The 14,127-nt window shown below is 38.7% G+C and overlaps 1 protein-coding gene across 1 annotated transcript in view; it reads right to left on the bottom strand.

The window, feature by feature from the left end:
• LOC306877001 (partitioning defective 3 homolog B-like) overlaps nucleotides 1–14,127 on the bottom strand; it is a 298,887-nt gene that overhangs the window by 48,888 nt on the left and 235,872 nt on the right. The window contains exon 21 of the mRNA XM_079428505.1: nucleotides 9,104–9,224. Coding sequence (XP_079284631.1) covers nucleotides 9,104–9,224 — 121 coding nt within the window. The remainder of the gene's footprint in view (nucleotides 1–9,103; nucleotides 9,225–14,127) is intronic.

Below are 14,127 nucleotides of genomic sequence, written 5' to 3' on the forward strand. Positions count from 1 at the left end.
GCTCACCTTCAGCGATAATTTACGCTGGCTCATTCTGCACCTGAAAACCCACCAAGGGCTCATTTACCCTCAGGCTGACAAGGTGAGACAGGAAGAGGAGGGTTTGGAGGAAGTTACAGTCTTTTACAGCCCTCCCTATTCTTTGATGCCCTCCGTTCTCCCTGTGATAATGAACTCACGTTGAGCGCTTGAACTCTGTCGTTCAGTCATGCGTGTTGATGCCGATAATGGAGCGCGAGCGATTACTTCACGCACGTCTGGGACTCAAGGCTGTACAGATATGGCTGAACGGGCCGGGTCGGTCAGAGGAAGAGACGGCAGAGTGTCTCCTCTGCACTAGACGTGCATTCCAGTCCTGTTAGGCAGAGAAAAGGTCCCATTAGGCCTGTCTGGGAAGGTAATGAATACCCGCGAGGTCGTGACCTCTGTTCAGACATAGTTACATCATCATCAGAGGGGTTACAGAGGCTCCACATCTGCCCCTGAAGCTGCACATGAGAGGGAGAGAGGGAGAGGATAACAACCCTCATTTGTCTTTATCACTTTCTCTCTGACGCTCTGTGATGTAAGGCGTTTTGAAGCGAAGACCGATTGCTGGTGTAAACCAACATGCTGTCTGAGATTATAAACAGGAGTGTGGGGATTAAACCGTGCTGCTCTGATCCTCTTCGAGATAAATCGAGTCTGCTGAAACATTAGTGGAACTTTGCTATAATTCAGGCTAAGTTTGTCAACCATCATGTTTTATATTTAGAACTACTTGTTGGCCTTTTTGACATTTTTATTGATACAAAATGGTAAATGACGCATGTGAGTATCCAAGACAAAGAAAGTTGTTACAGTTTAAAATACACAAACACATTTCTAGGTCCCAATTTCCAGAAATACACTCTTTGGCTGCGTCTGAAGTTGCATACTTTCTAGGTACGTCTTTTAAATAAGTAATTACTTACTGACTGTGTTCTATATAGTATGAATGTGTGTTGCATGAATGCAATCCGGATATTCAGTGCTATATCTAGAAATATGCACTAACTGCAAGACTAAATTCTAACTAACTAACTAACTGAATAAATAAAAGTCTCTTAAGATTGGAGGTGAGCTAACATACCTCCCCCACACACACAGGATGTCTGTTGGACTCACTTGAAAAGCAGAAGCTGAACAAGTAAGTCTCCCATGATCTGCTGCAATAATCTAGCTCAAAGGTTACTAGTTAATGGACTGCGATCCAGATCCAGAGCCAAGACTGGTTCCATTAGGAATCAATTATGAATAAATATACATAATTATTAACATAGAACTTTTTTTTTGAGAAGTTGAGCATCTGAAGCGAAATATATAATGAAAACATGCATTTGCACAGTAATCATAAACACAGGAAACACTGAATCAGCTTGATATTTCTGCCACTTGATGATTCTCACGAACAGGGATGAGAAAGTGAGAAACAGAGAGAGAATGCTCTCTTAAACTTACGATAACAGTCCAGTGTTGAGTTGTATATCTGATTCTGTCTGGCCTAGCTATCACACAGGTTCACTTTTAAGGCCTTACTATTTCTGGAATAGTGTATAGTGTAAGCTGCAGTTAACAAACATGGAACATTTTTCCCTCTTCAATAAGGGTTTGGAGAGTGTATCGCAAAAAAAAGTAACAATTTGGTCAAGATGACATCCTGAATGCATTAGAGTCAGTGCAGAGCAAGCTGGAAACAAAGGACAAAGCCTGCTGTATGTGAGTGAGAAACCTCTGAGAAACAACAGCAGGTTGGTTCAACCGCCTCAGTTGCCAGAATGCAGAAAAAGGCCATTAAAGTCAATTAAGAGGAAAATCAGGCTGGAAATGAATTATCCAGCCCTCTAATCTCATCATAGCCATGTGGTGATCAAGAGGGCAGATTATCACTCGCAAATTACTGCAGAGTTCAACGGCTCTCCCACGGGTGGCCATTTTGTTTGAGGTCAAGGTGAAAACGAGCGTTCCAAATTCATCGAAAGAACAAAGTAAACTATCTTAAAAACTAAAATATTTTACATTTATGACATTAAAGGTAAAGTGTGTAATTTTTCCACTAGGATTACAAAACCAAATTTCCCCAAAACATTTTTTTAAACATGTTTGCTGAACATTCCATCCATCCATCATCGGTCAGTCAAACAGATCTTCCCTCAAACTCATGTCATTGGTTTTACCAGATTTGTGGTGGTTGGGTTACTATTTTTAAGATTTTTTTTCTTTGCATATTAAGAAAGTACAGAAGTATTGTAACATAATATAGCTTATGATACTCTTTATTAATTGCTTACTGAAGTAATTCAAAGGTTAAAGAGTTGTTAGTGCCAGTATGCACCTTCTATTGATGAATAAGAGAACAAAACATTTACATTAAATTTAGTCATTTAGCAGACGCTTTTATCCAAAGTGGCTTACAAATGAGGACAATGGAAGCAATCAAAAACAAAAAGTTTTTTTTTTATTATATAATAAATAAAAAGAAAACCGATAGAATAGAAAAAGAATAGAGCAAGCTAGTGTTAGAGGCTTTTTTGCTTTTGTTAATGGTATAATACATAAAAAGAAAAGGAACCGATATAACAGAAACAGAATAGAGAAGCTAGTGTTAAACAGACTCCTGAATGCAATTTGTATATAATTAACAAAAAGACAAATATGTTTTCATTTTTTCATCAAAAAACAAACAATTTTATTGGCCACAGATTATTGCCTGTAACATAATGAAAAACTTGTGCAATAAGCTCTCTGATTCCTCATTGAATAACCAGCCCCAGATGTTACATGGTAGACAGTAGCTGTTTCATCTATCCATTGTTTAAGCAGAACAAAGATATAGATTTCCCCCTCAAGGAAATCTGAGTGGCACTGACCACTCATAAACACAGAACGGATGACAGCCACGGGCCTTTCTCAGATTGCTTTACTGGAAAGTTTTCCAGAATTATAATGTTTGGGGTTAGAAACTCTTTGGTTTGGCGATGTTGAAATTTGATCCGATCAAACATTCAAACTGTGTTTGTTTGTGGGTGGGTGGTCTGAGGGCAATGGATTCACAACCTAGAATAGCCAGACAAACTTCAAATGTTTTTGTTTTTGAGTAACATTTAAAAAAAAAAATCTTTAAGTCTGAATGTGTATAGGCTTTCAGACAGACAGACAGACATACAGGGAAACAGATAGATAGATGTCCATGTACGTTGCGTTCATTTGCTTTTTGATTTCATGTTGAAAATGGAAACATGAGAAAAATTATACCTTTTGAATTCCAACAAATCCCCCCACCCCCAAAAAACAGCCCTGGTTTTTACGTTCAGGGGTAGAAATGGGTAAACATCTTGAATAGTCGATTTCCACGTGTGGGCGGTAATGAAACGTCACTTTTCTGCTGATTGGTCAAGCAAAGATCAAATGGTGCCGTCATCAGGTGCAGTTCCCTTTCGAGGGAACTTCGAACTGCGTCCTCTAGGGATCGCTATGGGGAACGCCTCGGCGTGAGCGGTGTCTTGAAGTATATCTCTAATCACGACAATAACATTGGCCGGCGACAGCCTATGACGTTACTACCTGTGTGGCCACAGTATAAAGGGGCGCCGGGACGCAGTGTCTCGTTCCCTACTCTCAGGGAACCATGGTTACATACGTAACCTGAGACGTTTTCTCATGTTTCTGTTTGCAATATTAATTTTTATTTTATTTTTTAAATATGAATGAACGCAACGCAAATTAACCATAGATACATTGACAGACAGACAGAGAAAATCTTTAAAAGGAACTAATTCTTCAAATTGGATCTCGGGTCCTGGCGCCTGTGAAGTCCACAAGACCACACAATGTCCCGTTTGTCATTTTGTGGTCATGACTTCACTCCGCACTAATTTGGCACCCTCAGTCTACACTCAGTCTACAATCAGACGAAAGTTACACAGCCACCATGTTGAATCAGCATCAATTTCCACCTGGCAAAGGCACTTATGAGGTTTGTTCTAAAACCCTACGCGTCTGGACATTTAAAGGGTAAAGTACACCAGATACCCCTGACAGCCCTCCAAAATCTGCACGTCTGGCTTCTAACTCCCTGACGTTACTGAGTTTGGGCAGCAGGGTGGACGCAATGGAAGGGTTTGCTGACTTCTTAGGGTTTCCCCAGTCTAACGTCTCTCTCTCTGCTTCAGCTCTGTGGTTCGTATGGCTCCCAGAGAGGAAAAGATGACAATGGTTGGCTGGGGGCTGTGGCAGAGCAGTCATTCCAAACGACAGGAACCTAAACGCTTAAGCTGCTCATTGTTAAAGCCCTCAGCTGGGTCTCATGACACCATGTTGCTAATTTCGATACCTGCTTTTACATTCGAACTGGGATTCAGAGCCAACATCAAAGGATCACATCACATCCTGTCCCCTCTTATGCCCAAATCAACCTTGACTTTGTAAGTGCTGCTACCAAGATATGCAAAGCAGTAAGATCTGAGGTCAAAAACCTGCTGAGGAAAATGGGAAAACACACAAGGGACGGACCGTATCTCGCTCAAACCACAACTGAAGAAACCCAGTGAAATCCAGCACCCGACTGGAGCATATTAAACAAATATTCTCCGCTAGTATTTCAAGGAAAAATATTTCACTAGTGGCGATGGGTTTGATGAAAGTGTGACTTGAAAAAATAAAAAAAGAGTTACGGGAAAACTCTGTATTTTTGGGGTATTTTCTCATTGTGTGAACAGGAGATGCAGCTGTTGATGTGTGCTGGAGACGGATCTGGATTGGAAAGGAAACAGCGGCTGGTCCTCAGAGCAAGAGAAAGACACTCTGACAGATTTGTGTGGTTAGTTTCTCATGGACTGCATAATTCCTCTCAGGGGAAACGAGAGCGAGTGAGAGAGGACAGTGCTAGTAAATACCGCCAGCTTTGACTCCTATCCCTCATTAGGACCGTAGCAGTTATGCGGCAATTGGAGCATTATCATACCAACTTTAACTGCCTTACAGGCCCTATAAACAGTCACAAGACTAACATATATATTTTTGGATGCTATTTAGACGCCTCTCCACGGCTCATCGGTTGCCTTCTCACGACCGATTCCATAAAGAGAGGCCTTTGAAAGCATGAACAGCCTTCTTTTTTAATCCTGAAGCCCATTTGCTTACATTTTTCACTTGGTAAAAATAGTTTATGGAGACATTAGACACTGCAGGCAACACATAACATAATTGAGTGCTACATAGACGGTGTGGCGTGCATCTTATCTCAACATCTGAGGAATGAACAGCACAGAACCCACAAGACACCAACAGTATTTGCCTTTAAGCTTTTGAACTTCCCGTTTGCCATCTTCAGACTTTCATATAAATGTATAATACACTTCTGCATTTGCCAGGCTCTTTCATCCAAAGTGACGACTTGCAGTGCATTCAAGGTATATATTTTCTCAAACCCATGACCTTGGTGTTGCTAGCAGCAGAGGTACAGGAATGATTCCAAGATGGCACAGGATTGTGGGTACGGGTCCCTTCTGGAGGACACGCACTTGTTCTGTTCCAAAACCTGGTGAGCTGCCTACGTAAGCAGTATTTTAGGGCTTCATTTTAAGGTATTAAAGTCACACTCCCAACATGAAGAGGCAGCATAATTATACCACCTACTAAGATACCTTTGTCTGGCTAGATTCTAAGGCAGCATCATATTTACATCTTTCTTGTTATTTCACCTCAGCTAGCCTTTCATAGAATTTACACACTGTATTATTTACAGTATATTATCTACACAAGAAATTCAAAAGTCTGTGGTTGGTTAAGTTTTTTAATGTTTTAAAATAAGTTTCTTATGCTCAAGGCTGCATTAATTTGATCAAAAATACAGTAAAAACTGAAATATTGTAAAATACTAAGGGCTGCAAGGGGGTGGAACATTTCTGGTAAATTTCTGGAAACTTTCCAAAAAATTCTGAAGGTTTATGAAAGTTTCCAAAAAATCCTGGACATTTTCCAAAATTTCGGGAATGTTTCCGAAATGTACCTAGAAATGTTCTGCCTCATTGCAACCCTACTTACAATATGAAATAACGGTTTTCTATTTTAACACTCGTTAAATGTAATGAATTCCTGAGATGCAAAGCTGAATTTTCAGTAGCCATTACTACAAACTTTAGTGTCACACAATGCTTTAGAAATCATTCTAATATCATGATTTGGTGGGATGAGATGATGGCCAAAATAAGATTTTAGAAATACTTATATTTAATTAAATAATGAAAAGCAAACAGTTAGTCTAATTAAAATGAACTATTTTTGAATGTTCTATTTATTTTTATGCTTACCAGAGTATTATCAACATGCTAACATCAAACTCTTCAGTTGACAGCGAGGCAGCTCACTGGGTTTTGGAACAGACCCATTTTTTGACAAATACTGACAAATGCCAAGCCTTAATTTCATCTGGACGTCAGAAGTCCTCAGAAGTGAACTTGCGGTCACTGAGACTATACCACAGTCATGCCTGAGCAATGCAGTCACTGAGTCAGCACAGAAATTCATGGAGTGGTCGAGCGATCATCAATCAATGTCTATACACACTCTATATCAACCCTACTGTAGTCCTGTAACACACTTACACAGAGAAGTGATGAACCAGTAAGCACTGCGAAGCTTCGCATAAATACAAAAGAAAAAAATAAATGGTTATGACATCAGTGGTAGGCTCCTCTGGCAGAGAAAAGTTAAAACATTTACTGGAAAGCAGGATTGTGTGTAAACCGATTTGCTTGTGTGGCAATAGCTGAACGGTTCTGGTTCTGGAACAGCCCAACAAAACAAATCCCAATCCAAATCGCTTTTTCCATTTCTCTGTGTTTACCAGGAACATCTCTGCAGGTTGATCGAGTGAGATATATACAGATATGTCCATAAAAGGGCTAAATCTGAAAGCAGACGAGAGGCAGCTGTAACAATAGGCAGTCATAATGTGTCTGTCATGAGGAGTATTATTTATATCCGTGGTGTAGACTACATCACAGTTACAGAAAAGGGTGTGGAAACTTATGTGAATGTCTCTCCAAGATTGTGTGTGTGTGTAAAGTCACAGGATATGGTGAATTCTCTCATGTTTCCTTCAGGCAATCGCCATCATTTCCACAACGCAATCATCAAGCCTGTAGGTAGTTCCAAACCATTTCATCGTCCGAAAACTGCTCACACGTTTCCTCTTGAGCAAAAACGGCGGCTGATAACTTTGTTTTGTTTTGACTCAGCGAGTGTTTGTTTCCTTCAGTAGCTGAATAATTAGCACTGAATAAATAGATAAATAAGCACCGACGAACAAACGAATAAATGCAGTGTCGACCTTAATGAGCAGGCTCGTTAGATTGGGTGATTGCTGTTTGGAGTTAGTTTAATTCGATCTGCCTCTCTAATCCCACAGCTTGCGATGCTTCATTGTTCACCGCAGCTCTAACTAAAACAGACGTTAGCTCATTTGAATTTGAGAGGTATAACTATTGATCTCACACAAAGGGAATTACTGTGTTTTCTGAGAGGAAACAAATTACGCTGGTTTGTCCCAATCCTAATAAAGAAAGGCGCTGATGTATTTGGTGGAAGTTTCTATGACTCCTGATTAAGAACGTTAAAGTCTGTATTGCTGAGTTGAAGCAGTATAGAGCGATACTGAGGCAATTATCCACTCTGATAAAGGGAAAGGTAAAATGATGTGAACGCAGGGTCCAAAATTAACTTTCCACCACACCGGCCAATGGCTGAGAAAATGTAGCAGTTATACATATCTCTTACTAGTAGCCATGAAACTACATTGATATTATTTTCACAAATATACAGCTGGTAAAATAAGTATTGAACGCGTCACCATTTTTCTCAGAAAATATATTTATAAAGGTGCTGTTCACATGAAAGTTTCACCAGATGTCGGTAACAACCCAAGTAATCCATGCATACAAAGAAAACAAAACAAATATGTCCAAAAATTAAGTTATGCATAATAAAAACGGAATGATAAAGGGAAAAAGTATTGAATACACGAAGAAAGGGAGGTGCAAAAAGGTATCGAAAGCCAAGACACCAGCAGCAATCTATCAGTAATTAGAAAGCAATCCTGCGCCTTGTCGGTGGAAATTAATATTAGCTGGTTCAGTCCCAATACCTACAGTACCAGGATGATGAAGATGAAACAAGGGTGGACGTTTCAGCAAGACAGTGATCCCAAAGACTGCCAAGGAAACTCTCGATAGGTTTCAGAGAAAGAAAATAAAGCTGCTAGAATAGCCCAGCCCACCTGACTTGAATCCAACAGAAAATAAGAACTAAAGATCCGAGTTCATAGAAGAGACCCACAGAACATTCAAGATTTGAAGACTGTTTGTGTGTAAGAATGGGCCAAAATCACACCTGAGCAATGTATGAGACTATCCATACAGGAGGAGTCTTGAAGCTGTCATTACCAACAAAGGCTTTTGTACGAAGTATTAAATACATTTCAGTAGTGCAAAACTTTTTCCCTGTGTCATTCCATCTCATTACACATAACTTAATTTCTGAACTTATTTGTTTTGTTTTATTTGGGTTGTTACCAACATCTGGTGAAAATTTCATGTCATCAGCACCTTTAGAAATATATTTACTGAGAAAAATAGTGACGCGTTCAAAACTTATTTTACCCGCTGTATACACACTACAACTGTTCAACATGGATGATAAGAAATGTTCCTTGAGCAGCAAATCAGAATAATTTCTGAAGGATCATGTGACACTGAAGACTGCTGAAAATTCAGCTTTGCATTACAGGAATAAATTACATTTTAAAATGTCATAAAATGTAATACAGTTATTTCAAATTGTAATATTTTTTTCACAATACTACTGTTATTTACAGTATTTTTTGATCAGCCTTGGTGAGTTTAAGACACTTTTCAAAAACAAAAAATCTTAGACTCCAAACTCAACTTTTGAACCAATTACCAGCCACTGTCGATTTAATTTCAAGTCAAAACTGACTTGCATTGACGCTTGGTAATCGTTAATTTTGGAACCTACATGATGGTGAGAGCGTTTTATTGCATGGTGTGTGGGTTTGATGTCTTACTCTGTGAGGGTCGTACTCTGGTCCTCTCCGTCGGGCCTCCAGTTCCTCATAGGCTGGAGCTGCTCCCTCTCGACGAGCCTGAATATACTCCCTCCTCAGCTGCTGGATACGGTCCATACTGCTGCAAAAACACACAATCCACTTAGCTCAAATAATAAATTAATGAAGAAATGTGTTGCTATGGCATAGTGGCTAAAGATCTGGGCTGGTTACCAAAAGGTTGTAGGTTCAAAATGAACTAAAAAATTCAAAATGCAAATGTAATTGCATTAACAATAAATCGATCACAATTACATCATCTAGTCTTCTACTAGCACTAGGCAGATAAATAACATGGGTGGGGGTTGGTCTACTTAGTTTCACAAACAGATATGAGTGTTTTTTTAAGAGTGTAATAAAATAGCTCAACTTTCAAAAACAAGTCAAAAGATCCTTGTGTTTAGTTCTAATTAGTGAAGCTCTATATATCCCTTGTGACATTTGAACCTGCAATCTTTTGCGTACAACCCAGATCTTGAAAGACTAGGCCCCACCACCCCCTTACAGTCTCCTACGCACCAATACTATTTCCCAACATACATATTAATAGACTTACAGTCGTATGCACAAGATAACACGCAATCTCCCAACCCCGGCCCACTCACACGCATCCAGAACAAAGAGTCACTATCGATCTGACCTATACATCATGTGATGGATAAAAATCCAGAAGCCCAGTATATCAGGCTGTTGATATGTCCGGACTGTAGCCACTTAAGGAGGAGGCAGACTTCGGTCTGGTATCCCAGGCTACAGCTCTATCATCTGCACTTATCAGAAACAACAAGGTGATGACAACTGAGCTAAAGCAGACAGAAAGACTCAATACTGTCAGATAATCAACAGCCCTTTGTTGTAGGCCACTTCAAATCTAGCCAGAATCACATAATCACACACATACAGAAAAGATTCAGAATGATTTCATCATTTAAGAAAAAGAGACTCTGATGCAGTAAAAAAAAAGAGAAAATATGAGTTAAACCTCACCAATACTTTATAATTTAAATGAAAAATTCTAACATTTACATAACCTCGCGTAATTTCAGGCCTGTTTGTCTCATCTTCTTCCATAACATAACATGAGATATTCAGTTATAATGTTCAAGCTGCTCTTTCATGAAAGTGAATGGAGATAAAACGTAAAGTGAACGCTCACTCCAAAAAGCACAATAAGAGTTTCTTAAAAGAGGTGTGCTATATTTTGAGTTTTTTTGAAGCCCTATGATAGCATTGTGAGAGGAACAGATCAGAATGTAAGCTGTTAGTTACTTAATATCTAATGTGATAATTGTGAATTCACATTCATTTTATTGCAAAAGAGCAACTTGGACATCTCCTTTTGCATTCTACTGAAGAAAATAAGTCATAACGGTTGAAAAAAAGAGATGAGGATGAGTAAACGTTACAATTTTTACTTTAAATTCTATAATATTAAGATTTACCTTGTGTTTTGTCTTGTGTGTGTTTTTTTTACTGCACCAGGGGTATCTGCATCTTTTCCCTCAATGTTCATTTTTGGGTGAACTATCTATCCCTTTAATAACATTCTACTTGTCCAAAGCTCAATAAACATCTCTGCTTTTCCAGACACAGCAAAATGATGCGCTTATCAAATGTTCAAGAGGGGAATGTGTGATATTTCTCCTGCTCAAATATTGTGTTGTGGCACAGAACTGTGGAAGTGTGACTTGGGAGATAAAGTCCTGTCAGTCATCCCACAGCTTCTAACACACAACCACCAAAAATCAATCTCTCAGCGCTCGGCTAACACAAACACAACCTTTCCACAACTGTTGCTTCCCATTGTCAACACACAGAGCCGAACAGCCATGTCCACCATCTCAGCGAGGGGTAAATGCAGCGATCAGACGCTGTGGGTGAGGATCCTGTCGTAAACTTCACACATCAGACAGTCATTTTTCAGGGCATCAACCCCTGGGGAACAAAGCCAGCTGTCTATGTACTATGAATGTGCAACTGAAAATAAAAGGAAGATGAAAATGTGAGGAAAAAGGGCAACACAATAAGTTAAAAGACTGTATGCTCAATAACGACATTGTTTTGATAACCTAAATGGGATGAAGCCAACAATTAGAATGAGACTGTAAAATAGAGGAAGCACATTGTTGAACTAGCATAGAAAAGCAAACAGTGTCTTAACTATAGGCACGCCATAATAAAACAGCGATAAATTACATCTCTACCCTGATGACCCGAGTTGTTTTGTCCTAAACAGTTGAAACTGACAGGCAACAAGACATTTTGCTGACAGTCTAGTTTTTATTTTTGCTGTCTGTGAGTAGCCCCACCCACCGCCATATATCATAAGGCGCTTTAGGAGGGCGTGGACGAGTCTTAACTTGTATAAAGAATATCTTTTTGGGTTTGAGACTTTTTGCAACTTTACGGATCTTATATATGCACGAACAGCTTGTAACACTCTTGAAATCGCATTATATGACCCCTTTAAAATTAGAAAAGTTTCCTTTGCATTTAACCTAAGTAACATTTTACAATAACTTTACTCATCCTCAAGTTGTTCCAAACCTGAATGGGTTTCCTTCTTCTGTTGAACAGAAAAAAGGATATTTCAAAGTATGCTGGTAGCCATTGACTTCAATACTATGCAGGAAAAAAAAAATACTATGGAAGTAGTACCAGCAACTGTGGGAATATGAGGGGGAGTAAATTATTACTTTTTTTTTTTTTTAAAGCTCTTTAATTTTGGGAGATCACTTTAACTAATATTAAAATTAAACCTTATTGTAAAGTGTTACCCTGAAATAAATAAGTTGAAGTTGAAGTACTAAAATGACTAAAGCGAAAATAAAAAATAAATTAAAGCTAAATAAAAATTTAAATAATAATAATAACAACAACAACAACAAAAAAATATGAAAGCATATTAAAACATTACTAAAACTGAACTAAAATGAAAATGGGAAATGTATATAAAAGCTAATTCAAAATATTAAAAAATAATGTAATGGCATATAAATAAGACTAAAATAACACTGATTGGCAACACAGATTAATCCAAAACATTTTACATGCAACACATACATCAGATGTTTTTTCGCATTCACTTTAACAGGAAAAAAAGGTCAAAAAGTGCTGCATCTAGTTAAGTCGAGGTGTAGATATGTGCTTACAGTGCTTGACCTAGTGAAGGATAGAGTGAAATCTCTCCCTGAAGAAAACAGACTTGTTTTCACAATAAAACTACGACTCTAAGACTACAGAACAAGTAGTACTTTCATCAAAAACAAGTGTAGGCTGACCACTCTACAAAATTCCCTCATTCTCCCTTTAGACGCAGAACACCAAAATTCTATTTACTTTTTTTTCATGTTCCTGACCAATCAGATTAACTGAGAGAGAGAGAGCTCGCGAGCAAAGCGTGCGTGTTAGAGAGAGAAACGTGGAGAACAGAGGATGAATGAGACAGTAGAGGGATTAGATTAAGACAAAACAAATTAACGTGTCTTTTTTAAAAGCTTGTTAGGCAGACAACGCGAGTGCCAGGCATTCCAGAGGGATGATGCTGTGGGAACGGGCCAGAGCGGGGCGACCTGGCGGCCACACGCACACTCCAGCTCCCGTACAGAGCACGCTGAACCCGGACAGTGAGGTCTCAAAACAAACCAACCGGCTATGCAGAAAAACACACATTCAGGGACACACAACAAGAAAGGTCTGGCCGACCTCTCTCTCCATCATGCGCTGTCATAAACAGCCTTTTTCATCTGTTGTACTTTCAGGAACAATAAAGATTTGTGTGACTCAAGCAGGCCTAATGTTGCCGCTGCTGCTGCAGTCCCGAAGGTACTACTGGGAAGCACGCATTCAGACGCACACAAAAAAAAACACAAACACACATTTCTGCTTTTTTTTCGCCGCCACACAGCGGACCATGACAAAGCCAGCTCAGGTTGTTTCCAGTCTCTGTCCAACTAACTGAAACCACATAACATATCTAACAATCTGCATTTACAGATACAAAAAACATAACACTTTGTTAAATGTATGGCTGTCAAATGATTAAATATGAAAAGTTAACATGCCGTTCAGCTCTTTTTCAAGAAAACTGAATTATATGCAAAATTGTAGTTTTGTCAATGTGCATGAATGACACAGCAAAGCATATGTGCATATCTAAAATAGTACAGAACAGCTGAACACAAAGGAAGATATTCTGAAGAATGTGGGAAACAGAGCAGTTCTGGGGCACCATTGACTTCCATAGTATTTTTTTTTTCCTACTATGAAAGTCAATAGTGCCCCAAAACAGCCTGGTTACAAACTTCCTTCAAAATATCTTCCTTTGTGTTCAGCAGAACAAAGAAATTCATACAGGTTTGGAACTACTTGAGGGTGAGTAAATGATGACAGTTTTAATTTTTGGGTGAACTATCCCTTTAAAAATGTAAAAATAAAATTTCAAAAATTCTGAGAATTTCAAAATATTTTATAAAAACTCTAATAGTATGATAGTATCTCAATAACAATTTTCAATGCTAAAACAAAAGAGCGATAATATTGAAACTAACAAAGAATCTACATTTTGTCTGTAATATCCAAAGTGATGCACCGGACAGTTCCTTTTAACAGTATGTGCTTTTCCTGGGAATCAAACCCCTGACCTTGGAGTTAGCACCATGGTCTACCAGTTACACACCCTAAAGAAAACATGGAATTAATAAATATTATTGATCTTATTGTGCCATGAATGAATTATGGGCTTTTCTTTTTTTTTTTTTTTTTTTTCTTACGATGTAACTAAGGCCATGGTGGGAGGAGAGCATCACATTATCAGGAAAAACAACACATTACAGAAGTTCAATGAGTTACGAATGCCGTTTCATATTCACTTCAGTATCAGCTATTAAAAATAGCCAGACACACACACACACACACCAGTAAACCACAGAAATGGCCCCCCACATGGGAGAAACGCTCTAAGGCACCAGAGGAAGAATTGCAGT

Source organism: Barbus barbus (genome assembly GCF_936440315.1).
Source record: "Barbus barbus genome assembly, chromosome: 11".
Lineage (NCBI taxonomy): Eukaryota > Metazoa > Chordata > Actinopteri > Cypriniformes > Cyprinidae > Barbus > Barbus barbus.